General features: G+C 45.6%; 2 protein-coding genes across 5 annotated transcripts in view; one reads left to right on the forward strand and one right to left on the reverse strand.

Annotated features, from left to right (window-relative positions):
• AIFM2 (apoptosis inducing factor mitochondria associated 2) overlaps positions 1-2,137 on the forward strand; it is a 33,718-nt gene extending 31,581 nt beyond the window's left edge. For 3 of the 4 annotated variants that reach the window (XM_063670515.1, XM_054436972.2, XM_054436976.2), the window contains exon 10: positions 1,938-2,137. The gene's annotated coding sequence lies outside the window, so the exon portion shown is untranslated. Of the gene's footprint in view, positions 1-1,920 lie in introns of all 4 variants that reach the window. The other variant, XM_063670517.1, reaches the window with a different exon arrangement.
• The window catches only part of LOC129006821 (core histone macro-H2A.2), a 59,658-nt gene that overhangs the window by 10,701 nt on the left and 34,827 nt on the right, over positions 1-14,130 (reverse strand). The window contains exons 3-7 of the mRNA XM_054436978.2: positions 11,385-11,491; positions 9,604-9,801; positions 7,747-7,857; positions 5,845-5,944; positions 1,260-1,349 (exon numbers count right to left, since the gene is read on the reverse strand). Of these exons, the coding sequence (XP_054292953.1) occupies positions 1,260-1,349; positions 5,845-5,944; positions 7,747-7,857; positions 9,604-9,801; positions 11,385-11,491 (606 nt within the window). The remainder of the gene's footprint in view (positions 1-1,259; positions 1,350-5,844; positions 5,945-7,746; positions 7,858-9,603; positions 9,802-11,384; positions 11,492-14,130) is intronic.

Genomic DNA, 14,130 nt, shown 5'->3' on the forward strand with positions numbered 1-14,130 from the left:
AAGAGTCTTGGAACATGTCCGGGGTCCAGATTCTAAAACCCCTTGTGGCCTTTGGAACACCAAGCTCTGTGCCAAAGGGTGGAAGGCTACCCTGACGCACTATAATCTAAGCCCAGGGCATAAAACCCCTCGTGGCTTGGATAGAATCCAGGGCTCGTGGCTCTGGAATGTGTCTAGACTTGCTGGCTTCTTGCTCCTTGCTCTCCCAGGATTGATTGTATCTTGAGTTAAAAGAACCTGCTCTCCATTATCTCAAGTAGCAGAATATGTTCCAAATGCTTCAAAGGAAATGCTAAACTGTCACAGCTGTAGATCATGCGCTTGCCCTTTCGACCCCAACATCCTCACCACCTGTTTCTTTGTTTGATCACCAATAAATAGCCTGGGCTTCCAGAGATCGGGGCCTTCACAGCCTCCACACACTAGCGACAGCCCCCTGGACCCACTTTCTCTCTCAAACTATCTTTTCTCATTCATTTGACTCTGCTGGACTTTGTCACCCTCACGACCTGGTGTTGAGTCCAATCAACCCAACAGGGTTTCTGTGTGAGGTGATATCAAAGCTCTGGACTAGGTAGTCGTGATGGTTGGCTGCACAACACTGTAAAAGTACTTAATGCCACTGAATTATATGCTTTAAAATAGTTCCAGTGGCCGGGTGCAGTGGCTCATGTCTGTAATCCCAGCACTTTGGGAGGCCAAGGCGGGTGGATCACTTGAGGTTAGGACTTTGAGACCAGCCTGGCCAACATGGCGAAACCCCATCTCTACTAAAAATACAAACACTAGCCAGGCATGGTGGCATGCGCCTGTAATTCCAGCAACTCGGGAGGCTAAGGCACAAGAATCGTTTGAACTTGGGAGGCAGAGGTTGCAGTGAGCTGAGATCACGCCACTATACTCCAGCCTGGGCGACAGAGTGAGACTCTTTCTCAAAAAGAAAAAAACATAGTTCCAGTGGTAAGTCCTATGGTATATGTATTTTATCACACACATGCGAAGTTCACCCAATGGCTCTAGACCATTTTGGGGGATCTGATGCAAACTGACTTGAATTATTCAGACATATTGGAGTCCCCAGGACATCTAAAAGGATCTCTATGGGCCTGCCCAAATTACCTGAGATGCTAAAACAGCTTTCTGATTAGTTATGGCATACTTTGTCTCATAAGCTGAATAGGCATGAGGCATGTGAGGCTGGAGACTCCACAGAGGAGGGTGAGGCCATGCTGGTGACAGGAGCCTAGTTCCACACTTACCTTCGGCGACTTCCAAAGGGCCTTGGGATTTGCGAAGCTCCTTTACCGTTTCCAAGAACTCTTTTCCCCCAGCCTTTTCCAAGGCTTTACCTGCAAAGGAGAGCAATGGGAAGCCACTGTGGTTGTTCTTTCAATCTAATTACACTGTTTGACATATTTGTAGTAAGCCAGGAAAAAACAAAAGCACTGTTAGAAACTAGGAATTGAACTTCCCAATTGTTATCCTGGTTTGCCAGTGGTCAGGGGAGGCAGGGGTCTCTGGGCCTCAGTCTAGCAGACTTAGATTGGCAAGCTTTTATCAAGGATCTTTTAAGGGGTGATTTGGTCATAAAGCGGTCTCATGGCTTGAGTCTTGTAGATGATTTAAAAACAAAACAACAAAAAATGGAGATTCTAGTGTTGCGTCCCACAGGTTTAGTACTCATGTGGAGAGCTCTAAAGTCCTGGTCCCATCACAGTGCCATCCACATACTGTACGTGCTTGAGTCAAAGGACAGACAGAGGCCTAGGGCAGCCTGGCATGTTGTTCCCCCAACCCGGTGCTCAGTTTGCAATGGAGAAATGCAGAGAGGCTAATCTCTAAGGACTTTCCTGCCGGGAGATGCCCTGAGCTTTTGATGTTAGGGGAATGCCCCACTCTTTCTTTTTTTTCCTACCTCAGCTCTTACTTCTACACAGGCCAAGTGGAACCCCTGGGAGATGACAGGACGCCACCTCTGACCCCACAGGAACCCTGTCAGTGTGCACCAGCGCATCCAGCTCTCATGTCTCTGAGATGACATGGGTGTTTTGTCCAGACTGGGATGACGGCGGCTTTGGGGCAGCAGAGGAGGCTTTTTTCAGATGTTTTCATCTTCGAATAAACTTGGTGATCTGGATGTCTGTGGCAAGTCTCAGCTCTCTCTTTATGAATCATTATTATTATGGTTCAGTTCATGGTCTTCCCCAGGGCCTGGGTGCTGATGCTTCCCCACTCCACACTCGAGCCTCAAGTATATGTGGACAGCCACAGTACACTGTGCAGCTGGTTTAGGACAAGTGTCTATTCCAGTGGTCACTGTCCACTGGGGGAGGGCGTTCAGAGGGGTTTTCTTTGTTAATGTGCTTGGGTTTCCATGATGCAACAGAGAAATGGTGATTGTGCATTATACCCAGTACCTCTGAGGTTCCTTTCTGGCCCCCAGATTCCTGGACACTGTTGATCTATTGGGTCCAGAAGCCTGGAGAAGTCCGGGTAACCGAAGCTGGTAGCCAGTTCACGTTGAGAAGCAGAGGACTAGGTCTACACTGGTGCCCTCTGCATTCAGGTCAAGGGCCAAATGGGAATGTGCAGAAGGCAAGGGGAATCCACCCTCCTCACTGAAGGCTTTTAAGAAAAAAGCATCCTGGAGAGAAGTAGTTTCTCTCTACAGAAGCATTCCCAAGAAGGAAAGGAGCAATGCTAGAATGAGAATACCACAGCTTTGCAACTCCTAATGAATGGCGGAATCTAGAGAAGAGGCATCAATGGCTGCCAGCATCACACCAAGACAGACAACCAGGCACGACGCGCCTCCTCAGGCACGAGCGCTCGCCACTGACCAAGGAGTCTTGGCAAAGTTTTCGAACCTACGCCTCATGAAACCTCTAGATCCAACCACCAAGTTATAAAAAAGCAAAGAAACATGTTTCATGATGCCAGGGGAATGTAATCAACAAAATCCGGACTGCATGAAACCCTGTAGGACAAATGGCCCAGCTTCCTTAACAAATGAATTGCAAAGAAATAAGAAAGAAAGAGATGAAGGAGGAACCTATGGTATAAGAGACTCATCAACCAACTGCAGTGTGTGGACTGATTTGGATCTGAAATCAAATAAACAAGTTTTCTTTCTTTCCTTTCTTCCTTTCTCTCTCCCTCTCCCCCTCCTTCCCTCCCTCCTTCCTTCTCTACCTTCCCTTCCTTTCTTTCTCTTTCTGACTCTCTCCCTCTGTCTCTCTCCCTCTGTCTCTCTCTTTCTTTTTCTTTCCCTCCCTCTCTTCCTCTTTCTCTTTCTCTCTTTTTCTCTCTTTCTCTCTCTCTTTTTCTTTCTTTCCTGTCTTAATTTCTTGACAGGGTCTCACTGTGTGCACTCTGTGGCCAGGCTGGAGTGTAGTGGCGTGATCACAGTTCACTGCAGCCTAGAACTCCTGGGCTTCAGCGATTCTCCCACCCCAGCCTCCCACCTTAGCTGGGAGCACAGGCATGTTCTACCATGCCTGACAAATTTTTGTATTTTTTGTAGAGATGGGGTTTCGCCATGTGCCCAGGTTGGTCTGGAACTTCTGAGCTCAAGTGGTCCACCCACCTCAGCCTCCCAAAGTGCTGGGATTACAGGTGTGAGCCACCGTAGTTGGGCCCCCCTTTTTTATAAGAGATGGGGGTCCCACTATATTGTCCAGGCTGGTCTCAAACTCCTGGGCTCAAACGATCCTCCTGCCTCAGCTTCCCAAGTAGCTGGGACTACAGGAGTGTGCCACTGTGCCTGGTTTAAACAAATGTTTAAGAAACTTGACATTTATGATGTAACTGGAATTGGAACACTGGTAATTTGTTGATATTGCTATCTTTTTAAAGGTACAATAATGGTATTGTGGCTGTGTTGTTAGTAAACAGCCCTTATCTGTTAGAAGTCATTGTGAAATATTCATAGATAAAATGATGCTGGAAGTATGTGGAGGGGGTAAGAGCTGAAACAAAGGTGGCCATGGGTGGTGATTATTGCATCTGATTGCATAGGGTTTCATTATACTTTTCTGTTATTTTTTGTGTATGCTTGACTTTTCCCATAATAACATAATGTTTGAAAAGAGTAAGGCAAGGCCTTGGATGCTGGGATGATTAGTTTGGGTGATGGTGGTGGAGAATGGAATCATAATGGGAGGGACTCCTCCTAACACAGCAGCAATAAAACAACTGTCAATTACTAACTGCCTAGGAGCCCAGCACTGTGCTAGGCCCCATCACAGCACCCCTATGGGACAGGTACTATTGCTATCCTCCCTTACAGAGGAGGAAATGGAGGTTCAGGGAGGTTTAGAAACCTGCCAAAGGTGACACAGCTGGGAAGCAATTCAGAAAAGCCGGGACAGTCCAGGCAGGCCGACCTGGAACCTGCCCTCTTAACCACCTGACTGCCTTTAGCCCATTTCTCCTCCCAAGACCCTGAAGAGGTTGGCCTTAGAATCCACTGCTGGGATCTGAGTGTGAATTTTTGCTCCCAGACCAGTGCTCTTTCTACTCTGCCACCATGCCAACTAAAAAAAGGAAGCATATTGTTTTTCTTACATAAAAATTTCATTACTATAGAAATGTGTAAAGTATGAACACTGCAATGTGTCAGTGAGAGGCAGGACACCTATTAAAAGAGCTCCAGATGAAGGCTACTAGAGGGCGTCCTTCCATGGAGAGTGGAAGGAGACCTGTTTCTCTGTAATGCTGACTTTTCCCAGGGCTGTCCTATCTCCTTTTCAGCACAGCAAGTGGCCTCTGATGCCAGGAGGAAGCCGTGAGTGAGTCCAGCTGCCTGGGGCCCCTGGTGCTACCACCCAGGGCTGAACTACTAGCATTTACCTCAAATTGCCTCCCTCACAGGCAAGCCCTGTACCCTAGAGACAAAGCCCCTTCTTTGCTCACTTTACCCTTTCCGTGGAGAGTTTAAGGCAGTTCTGCTTGGTAAAAATGGACGGGATGGGGACTGTTAGCATGCTGTTATTTCCAGCGCCCCTAACAGCTTACCCTCCCAAGCTCCTCCACCCTGGCTAGTAACAGCTCCCTCTGCCACTCGTGGGACAGATGGCAAACCACAGGCAAAAATAACTCAGTGCTCATAGCTTAATGGACAACCTAATTTTTTTCTAGATATCCATTTCCCTTTTATCAATAGCACTCTCAATATTTAAGCTTACGATATATGTAAACATGTACAACAATATTTATAGTAGCACTATTCACTATAGCCCAAACTGGAAACTACCCCAAATGTCATCAGTGGTAGAACAGATCAATAAACTGTCATATATTTATAGATCGTAATACTACAGAGCAAGGAAAATGAATGAATACAAGCATACTCAACAACATGGATAGATTTCACAATACTAAGTTGAGCAAAAGGAGTCGGACCCAGAAGAGGACAAGATTTCATTTTTACAAAATTCAAGACAGATGAAACCCATCTCTGCTTTGATAAGAAAGGACAGTGGTTACCCTTGGAGGACATACTGACTAGGAGTGGGGCTGAGGGAGACTTCTGGGGTGCTGGTAAGGGTCTACTTCAGGATCTTGGTGCTGGTTGCAAAGTGGGGTTCACTTTGAGAAAAATTCATCAAGCTCTACGCTAATGATTTGCTTTTACACAATATCCCAATAAAAATTTCAAAAATATATGCAGAATTAAAACAAAGTTAGCTTCTCTCTAGTGAAACTGTTCAACTACACATAAAGACAGAGTTTGACATGGGACCCCAGCGATGGGATAGCCAGTTGACAATGATCAGCTTCACAAGAACTTGCCTGAACAGTGGCCTATTCTATGGCACTTCTACTGAAGTCTCAGGACCTTACCTATATCTTCTTTGAGGTCAATTTCGGCTGTGGTTGGGTGGACAATGCCCTCCACTCTCATGGAGCCAATATGGCTGATGTCACTCTGGGTTAAGGACAGCTGCATTAGGAAGAAAAGGTGGAGAATGTGGAAAAGATAAAATTCTGTTGAAAAATCTCATATTTTACTTGCATTCATTAATTCTCTTTAATTATTCATACCCAATGTCAACACAGGGGCTGCAAAGAGAGTGACAACCTCCAGTTTCCCAGGTGTTTGGCTTGCAATAAGCTCTTTGAGCTCAGTGGATTTGCTTTCCACTCTGGGGCTGGCAGCATGCAACAAATCCATTTCCTCTTCCCTGGAACAGGAACAGGACCTCCCCTCTTCTTTCTTTTTTTTTTTTGTTTGAGACGGAGTCTCGCTCTGTCTCCCAGGCTGCAGTGCAGTGGTGTGATCTCGGCTCACTGCAAGCTCTGCCTCCCGGGTTCACGCCATTCTCCTGCCTCAGCCTCCTGAGTAGCTGGGACTATAGGCGCCCGCCACCATGCCCGGCTAATTTTTTGTATTTTTAGTAGAGACGGAGTTTCACCGTGTTAGCCAGGATGATCTTGATCTCCCGACCTCGTGATCTGCCCGCCTCGGCCTCCCAAAGTGCTGGGATTACAGGCGTGAGCCACCGCGCCCGGCCCCCTCTCCTTTCTTTCTTTCCCTTACAGCTCATGCCTTTGGTTCCCAACCCTGGTGGTCTTAGTTTTCAGTGATACATCTTCTGAGCAGCTCCTGCAAGGAAGCCCAGGGCTTACTCTCTCTTCTCCCCTCAGCATCCTGCATTCTCCCTAGAAGAGCACAAAATTTGTGGGGCAGGGCTCTGAAGCCAATAACCTTGCTGGATAGAAGTAATGGGCTCTGGGAGTCTGACCTGGGGGTGTCTGGCTCCCTTGCCCTTTGGAGACCACAGTCTTGGGGCTACCATTGGGAATTGCTACCCTATGTGTTCATAGTAGAGTGGAATGGAGGGCATTCTCTATTGTTGGCCCATGTGAGCAAGACCTTTATGTTCCCTTAGCTAAGTGAGAGAAAGCTAATCATCATGTAACAGTGAACAGACCGGAGAGGGGACATAAATTCCACCTCTTTGTTTCCCTGCTTTCATCAGTGATGAATTAGCAACCAGCCACACCGATGCTCTTCTTATGTTCTTTCCAATTCTTTGAATGGAGGCTTACTGTGTTGTCAGGATGGAAACATTCAGCTACCAGAGATATGATTAACTGACTCTTTCCTTGGGTGTCTTATTTCAGCCTCAGTTGACTTGGTAGATAAATTGTCTGCTCAGTAAACTTTACACTTGTAGGAATGAATTATTTGCATGTCTGGCTGGGATGCTGTTGTGTTGCTGAAGACTGTTCAATGTATAGCCCTGTTTGTTTTCTTTCTAAAGCCTAGGAAGGCAGGCAGACTGAACTATTGGCAAATAATTCATTTCTAATACCAAGGATATTTGGGAAACATATATTTCTATTTTCTTTCTTTGATAAATTACATTGAACCATGTAAGATGGGCCTCTCAGAAGCTGTCTGAGAAAGTTAGCTATGGATTTTTTTTTTGGCAGATGTAGAAATAACTGGGGTGTGGGGAATTCCCAGCAAAACCAGTAATGCCATCTTATCTACTCACCAGAAAGAGCTTCCATGCTTACCCTTGTCTGACCAACATTAGCATTAACAATTCTCAGCAAAAAAGAACAATTCTCACTCTCACAATGCTGACACTGCCACAGCTCTTTAGTTTAAAAATGAATAATTCAAGACTGCAGTGAAAATCATTATTAGGGGAGCAAGGGAGGCATCATTGCTTGTAAACAGTAGGTTATAAAAATACAGTAGTGTTTTAATATAGCACAATGCAATTCTGTTACCTTCTGTCCCAGAACAAGGCTCTTAGAAGACAGAATGGTGAATCCATCCCCTGGCCCGTCTTCAGAGGTGGAATTTGAAGTTCCTTCTTTATCGCTGTCCTTTGGTTTGGACTGTCGGTAAAAATCAAAAGGCAAGATGAGAACCAATCCAGAAAAAGCCTGAGGTGCCTTTATTAAGCTCTTCTCACGGCTGCCACCAAGTTGAATATGAAAGGAAGTGGTTAGGTGACATGTTCTGCTGTTTCTTGAAGGAGGGAAGCAAAAGTCAGCAATATAAGGAAAGAAAAGGGTACCACAAAATAGCAAAATAGAAAGTGTGTTAAAGGGCTCACACGTACCTGCAGTCCTCACCTACCCCTGTACACCAGCACATTGTCCTTGCTCATTTCAATGCCTGCAACTCACGACGACAAGCATCGGAGCTGGGTGGGGCTGTTGATAGCCCATTGCTTAGCCTTCTTTCTCCCCAGGATTTCTCGGGGCACAGAGGCAGTGTGGAATGAAACATCCACAACTTCTACAGTAGGGTTGTCCAATAGAACTTTCTGTGATCATGGAAATACTCTGTCTTGATCCCCAATAATGTTGCTGAGTGCTTGAAATGTGGCTGGTACAATCAAGGAGCTGAATTTTAAATTTGATTTAGTTTTAATTCAAATCCAAATAGCCTTGGCTGGGTGCCTTAGCTCACACTTATAATTCCAATGCTTTGGGAGGCTGAGGCAGGAGGGTCGCTTGAGCCCAGGAATTTGAGGCTACAGTGAGCTACGATCTCGCCACTGCATTTCTGCACTCCAGCCTGGGTGACAGAGTGAGACCCCTGTCTCTTAAAAAAAAAAAAAAAAAAAAAAAGCCACATGTGACCAGTGGTTACTGTACTGGGCAACTTAAGAAAACATTGTTCTATCAGTGGCATCTCTGAGCTAAGCTACCTAGTATATCAAGCTATCCCAAACACCTGAAATTCCACTGGCGGAACTCAGGGAATGCCTGCTTGGAAGGCAACACAGAGCTCTGCAGAGAAATAAAATGCAGGTTCCCGGCTATCATCGCTCACTTCAGATTTTGCTGGGGATAGTAAAACGGATCTGAAAACTATCCCTGCTTAGGATTTGGAAACCTAGAGAAGACCCATTTCAGCTCTAACCTCAAAGGCCCTTTATTTTTTTACCTGTACATTCTTGTCATTTTCTTCTGGCGCCAAGCTGCAAGAGTCCTCGGTCCTTCAGAGGTGTCTGCTACGAAGTCATTGTTTCATCTTTAAACTTCCCTCCTGTTCTGTGAATGTCTTAGTGTCTGTCTGGGCTGCTCTAACAAAATGCCATAGACTGGCTGGCTCACAAACAACAGAAACCACTTTCTTTTTTTTTTTGTTTTCGAGACAGGGTCTTGCGCTGTCACCCAGGCTCGAGTGCAGTGGCGCCATCATGGCTCACTGCAGCCTTGAACTGCTGGGCTCAAGCCATCTTCCTGCCTTGGCCTCCCAAAGTGTTGGGATTACAGGCATGAGCCACTGTGCCTGGCCCAGAAACTTGTTTCCCATAGTTCTGGAGGCAGGAAGTCCTTGGCGCAGGCAGGTTCTGTGTCTGGCAAGGGCTCGCTTCCTGGTAGATGACACTTTCTAGCTGTGTCCTCACATGGCAGAAGGGTCCCTCTGCCTCCCTCAGGCCTCTTTTATAAGGGGACTGTTCCCATTCGTGAGGACTCCGCCCTCATGATCTAGTTACCTCTCAAAGGCCTCACCTTGTAATCCTGTGCCTCTGGGGTTAGGTTTCAACATATGAATTGTGGGGGAACATAGGCATTCAGACCATTGCACTGGGAGTGCCTGGCTCAGGACACGCAGCCTCGGCTTACCTTTTTGGACGTCCGTGGTTTGGCAGCCTTGGATTTCTTCCCCCCCTTCTTGCCTGACGTGGCCTTCCTGCCTCTTTTCTCTGGGGGCGGGGAGAGGATCGTTTCCGACTTGCCTTTGGTCCCTCGCTTTTTGGCCAGCAGTTCGGGGTGAATTCTGGGCAGGACGCCTCCACTGGCGATGGTCACTCCTTTTAGCAGCTGAAGAGAGAAATGCATGCACTCATGTAGCAAACAGCTTGCTAGTTCCCAATTTCATACAGTTCTTTTTTTTTTTTTTTGAGACAGAATCTTACTCTGTCACCCAGGCTGGAGTGCAGTGGCACAATCTTGGCTCACTGCAGCCTCTGCCTCCAGGTTCAAGCGATTCTCCTGCCACAGCCTCCTGAGCAGCTGGGATTACAGGCACCTGCCCCCATCCCCGGCTAATTTTTGTATTTTTAGTAGCGATGGGGTTTCACCATGTTGGCCAGGCTGGTCTCGAACTCCTGACCTTAGGTGATCCACCTGCCTCGGCCTCCCAAAGTGCTGGGATTACAGGCGTGGGCCACTGCGCCTGGCCTGGATTTAATACAGTTCTAACTGTTAAATGTGGCCTCCGCTTTCCTAAAGAAACTGCATAATACACCATTTAATTGGCTTTTCCCACTTTCAGTTGTAGAGCATTTCTCTGTAGGTTAACAAGGCATCCTGTGATGTTGTACAGAAAGCAAAACAAAGCAAAGCAAAATAGAAGGGACATAGAAGTTGAAACCAGGGATGTTGCCCAGGGCTCTGGAATTCCAGACACAACACAGGATAAAGAGCTTCCCATTTGGGGAGCGCAGCTTGAGAAAATGAGGTTCAAAGTCATTGCAAAGACTAGACCCAGTTAATGACGAACCAGTGGTCTCCACAAGCTTGCACATACATTCCATCAGTAAAGTATGTCTGGCCATGCTCCTCCCAATCAATATAAGTTAATTTATCCGTAAAGAAGAGACACGTACTACTCCACTAATATATTCTGCAGATTCGAAACCAACACGACCCCAAGCGTGGTCTGCAACCACGGCTCACCCATGAACTGGTAGTTACCCATCAGTGACAAGAGAAGTATAATAAGCATCTAGAAACTTTCACAGCAAACTGACAGTTATTGTATATCTGTTGAATCTGATAACAAAAAATTATGGCTTGTAGTTTGCTTTTTAATTTTTCTAGTAATTTTTATTACATTTTTGGAAATTATCAGTCCATGATGGATTGGCCATAAAAACGGCTTCTTCACTACAGTTTGAGAAGAATGAGATTAGAGAATAAAGATAAATGAAAAGAAACAGAAATAAAAATTCTTATACTATTTACCTACCACCTTACATATACTGTAGGTGAAGAGGGAGTATTCGCTTGACTTTGGAGTCAGTTTCAGAATATAAAGGGTCAGTTCTAAAATATAGTCTTCTGCCTTCATCAGAAAAAACTGTCAACTAAGTTTGGGTGAAGAAAGTGAAGAGAATAACATTTGTGCCACACCTTCCTCAGCAACACACAGAACTTGTCTTCAAAGAGAAAAGAAAGGTCTGATAAGACCTAGAATATATAATGAGATCTATGCCAGAGGCAATTTTATTTTGAATCTGAATGATAGAGCTAGCAGAATTTGTTCTTTTATATGGCCTGAGTTTTTTTTTGTATAAATGTAATTGGGAACTGTAGCGGGAGTGACTCATGGCCAGCCAGGCCCACACATTAGCATGTTTGGCAAACCCATTCTATGGCTTCCCTCAATGCTTCAGACGTACCTGGTTGAGCTCCTCGTCATTGGCAACTGCCAGCAAGATGTGTCTCGGGGCTATCCGGGCCTTCTTGTTGTCCCTCGCGGCATTCCCGGCCAATTCTAGAATTTCCGCTGAAATTACAAGGAGGCATTAACAGGCAATCACAGAATGGGGTCTGAGCTAAAGCTTTTCTTTGGAAATGGCCTTCAAGTTTGATCACATTCATTCATTTGTGATTTCTATGTCTCGGCCTGGAAAGAAATCCAGGAAGCATAAGAGAACTCAAGTTAGTCCCAGCTACTCAGGAGGCCGAGGCAGGAGGATCGCTTGAGCCCAGCCAGGAGTTCAAGGCTGCAGTGAGCTATGATTGTGCCACTGCACCCCAGCATGGGCAACAGAGTGAGACCCTGTCTCTAAAAAAAAATTTAAAAAAATTAAAAAATTAAAAAAAAGAAAAAAAGTCAGGTCACAGAGAAGTAAGCTATTTTAGCAAGATGTCATCCGATCCTGTGGCAAAGCCTCCTGGTTGTCCCTCAGCATCAGTTCTCCCTCTTCCTCTTCTTCCTTGGTACAGGACTTCTGATTTTTTTTGCCAAGCCCATAACTGCAGGAAAATTATTTTTCCCTTGATAAGTGTGGTTCTGTGACCAATATTTGGCCAACGAAGGCAAGCCGTCGTGTTGTCTGGTCCTTCTGGGAAGTGTCCATCAATGAAGGGGCTGTGCCCTTCTTTCCTTTCTAATGGTGGGCTGAGGACACGATGGCTGGAATTTGGGCAGCCATCTTTGACCAAGAAGACGACGTTGTGCACGCTAGAGCAAGAGCACAGAAGGAAACTGAGTCTCTACCAATCTAGACTGTCTTTTCTAGACTTCTTTTCTATGAGAGTGAAATAAACTCTCTTGTTGAAGCCACTGTCTACAGAAGTGAATCCTGACCAATACAGAATCCTGCTATGGAACCTAAATTCCTCCCAGTCTGTGGGGAGCAGGGCCATCTCTGAGGAGAATAGTGATGTAGGTAAAGTCTGTTCTGGGTGCCCACTTGGACTTCTCTTAGACTCTCCTTTTTTTTTTCTTTTTTGTTGAGATGGAGTCTTGCTCGTTCTGTTGCCCAGGCTGGAGTGCAGTGGCATGATCTTGGCTCACTGCAACCTCCGCCTCCCGGGTTCAAGCAATTCTCCTGCCTCAGCCTCCTGAGTAGCTGGGATTACAGGCGCACACCACCACACCCGGCTAATTTTTGTATTTTTAGTAGAGACGAGGTTTCACCATGTTGGCCCGCCTGGGCTCGAACTCCTGACCTCAGGTGATCCACCCGCCTTGGCCTCCCAAAGTGCTGGGATTACAGGCCTGAGCCACTGCGCCTGGTTGACTCTCCTTTTCCTCTTTGCTCAATGCCCTAGGTCCTTCCTGTCCTAAAAGAAAAGAGGATGGAAGGACTGACTTATACTCTGGGATGAGGAAATGGTTAACCCGAAAAGTGAATTCCTAAAGGGAATGCCAGGAGACCTGCGTAGGAAAGCACGTAGAGCCTGGGGGTCTTCCACATACTTCCCAAAACTTTAGCATGGCTGACTGTAACAAACACGCCACTTGGCCAATATGAAACAATTGATAAGAAGAAATTTTCCTAAAGCTATCTCACATGCTATTAAAACCTTGGGGTAAAAAAAGAAATCTGTAGAATTGGTTTCTACTATCTATATGCTTTCCCCCTTCCTCTTCTGTTTTATTTTGTTATTTTTCTTTCTTCCTCAATTTTAGAAGGATGTTCTGCTAAATCAAATTTGCCTTCAAAAGTATGAATGAGCCTTTAAGGAAAAATTCCTTCCCTTAGAAAGCTAGAGGGAATGTGCCGACGTGTTGTCTCACTGATAATGAGGGGGGAAAGTGTGCGTGTGTGCATGTGTGCGTGTGCATGAATGTATTGTGTGAGTGTGCAGGCAGGCATATGTGTGTGTGTGTGCGTGTGCATGAATGTATTGTGTGTGTGAGTGTGCAGGCAGGCATATGTGTGCATGTACATGTGGGTATGTGCTGGGAGGATATGCTGATACAATGGCACAAATACTAAGCCCTAAAATTAACAGATGACTTTGTATGAGTCTTTGCAATCAATCTAATTTCAAATAAAAGAGCATATGAAATCGCCATCATTCATAAAATCTATGGCAATCACAAAAACTTGACATAAGTATGCCGTATTAACTAAGCACATGTGATTAACAAAAAAATTAGAATAAAATAAACATTACAGTTAAATATTCATAGGCATTTCCATAAAGAAAAGTGCTAAATCACCGTAAATTCATTCTCACATCTTTTCCAGATTATTAAGCAATGAATATTGTGTTTGCCAACAATTCATTTATGCAGTGACCATGTTTTCTGAATCAAAGATTGGGGCACTAAAATTTGAGAAGTGTGAGCATGCTTGCTGGGACAGTGGGATAGGGTATTTGAAATTAATGCTGTCTGTGAACCCACGGATTATATTGGAAAAATGAAATCAATGCTGTATTAGATAAGCAGGCTTGCTGCTTTCAGGCTGTTGCCCAATCCTTGCTTTCTCTTCAAAAGGATGCCCATTAAAAGGAAATGGAGTGGCCAGACATGGTGGCTGATGCCTGTAATCCCTGCAATTTGGGAGGCAGAGACGGGTGGATCCCTTGAGGTCAGGAGTTCGAGACCAGACTGGCCAACATGGTGAAACCCCGTCTCTACTAAAAATACAAAAATTAGCCAGGCTTGGTGGCATGCACCTATTA

Source organism: Pongo pygmaeus, chromosome 8, assembly GCF_028885625.2.
Source record: "Pongo pygmaeus isolate AG05252 chromosome 8, NHGRI_mPonPyg2-v2.0_pri, whole genome shotgun sequence".
NCBI lineage: Eukaryota > Metazoa > Chordata > Mammalia > Primates > Hominidae > Pongo > Pongo pygmaeus.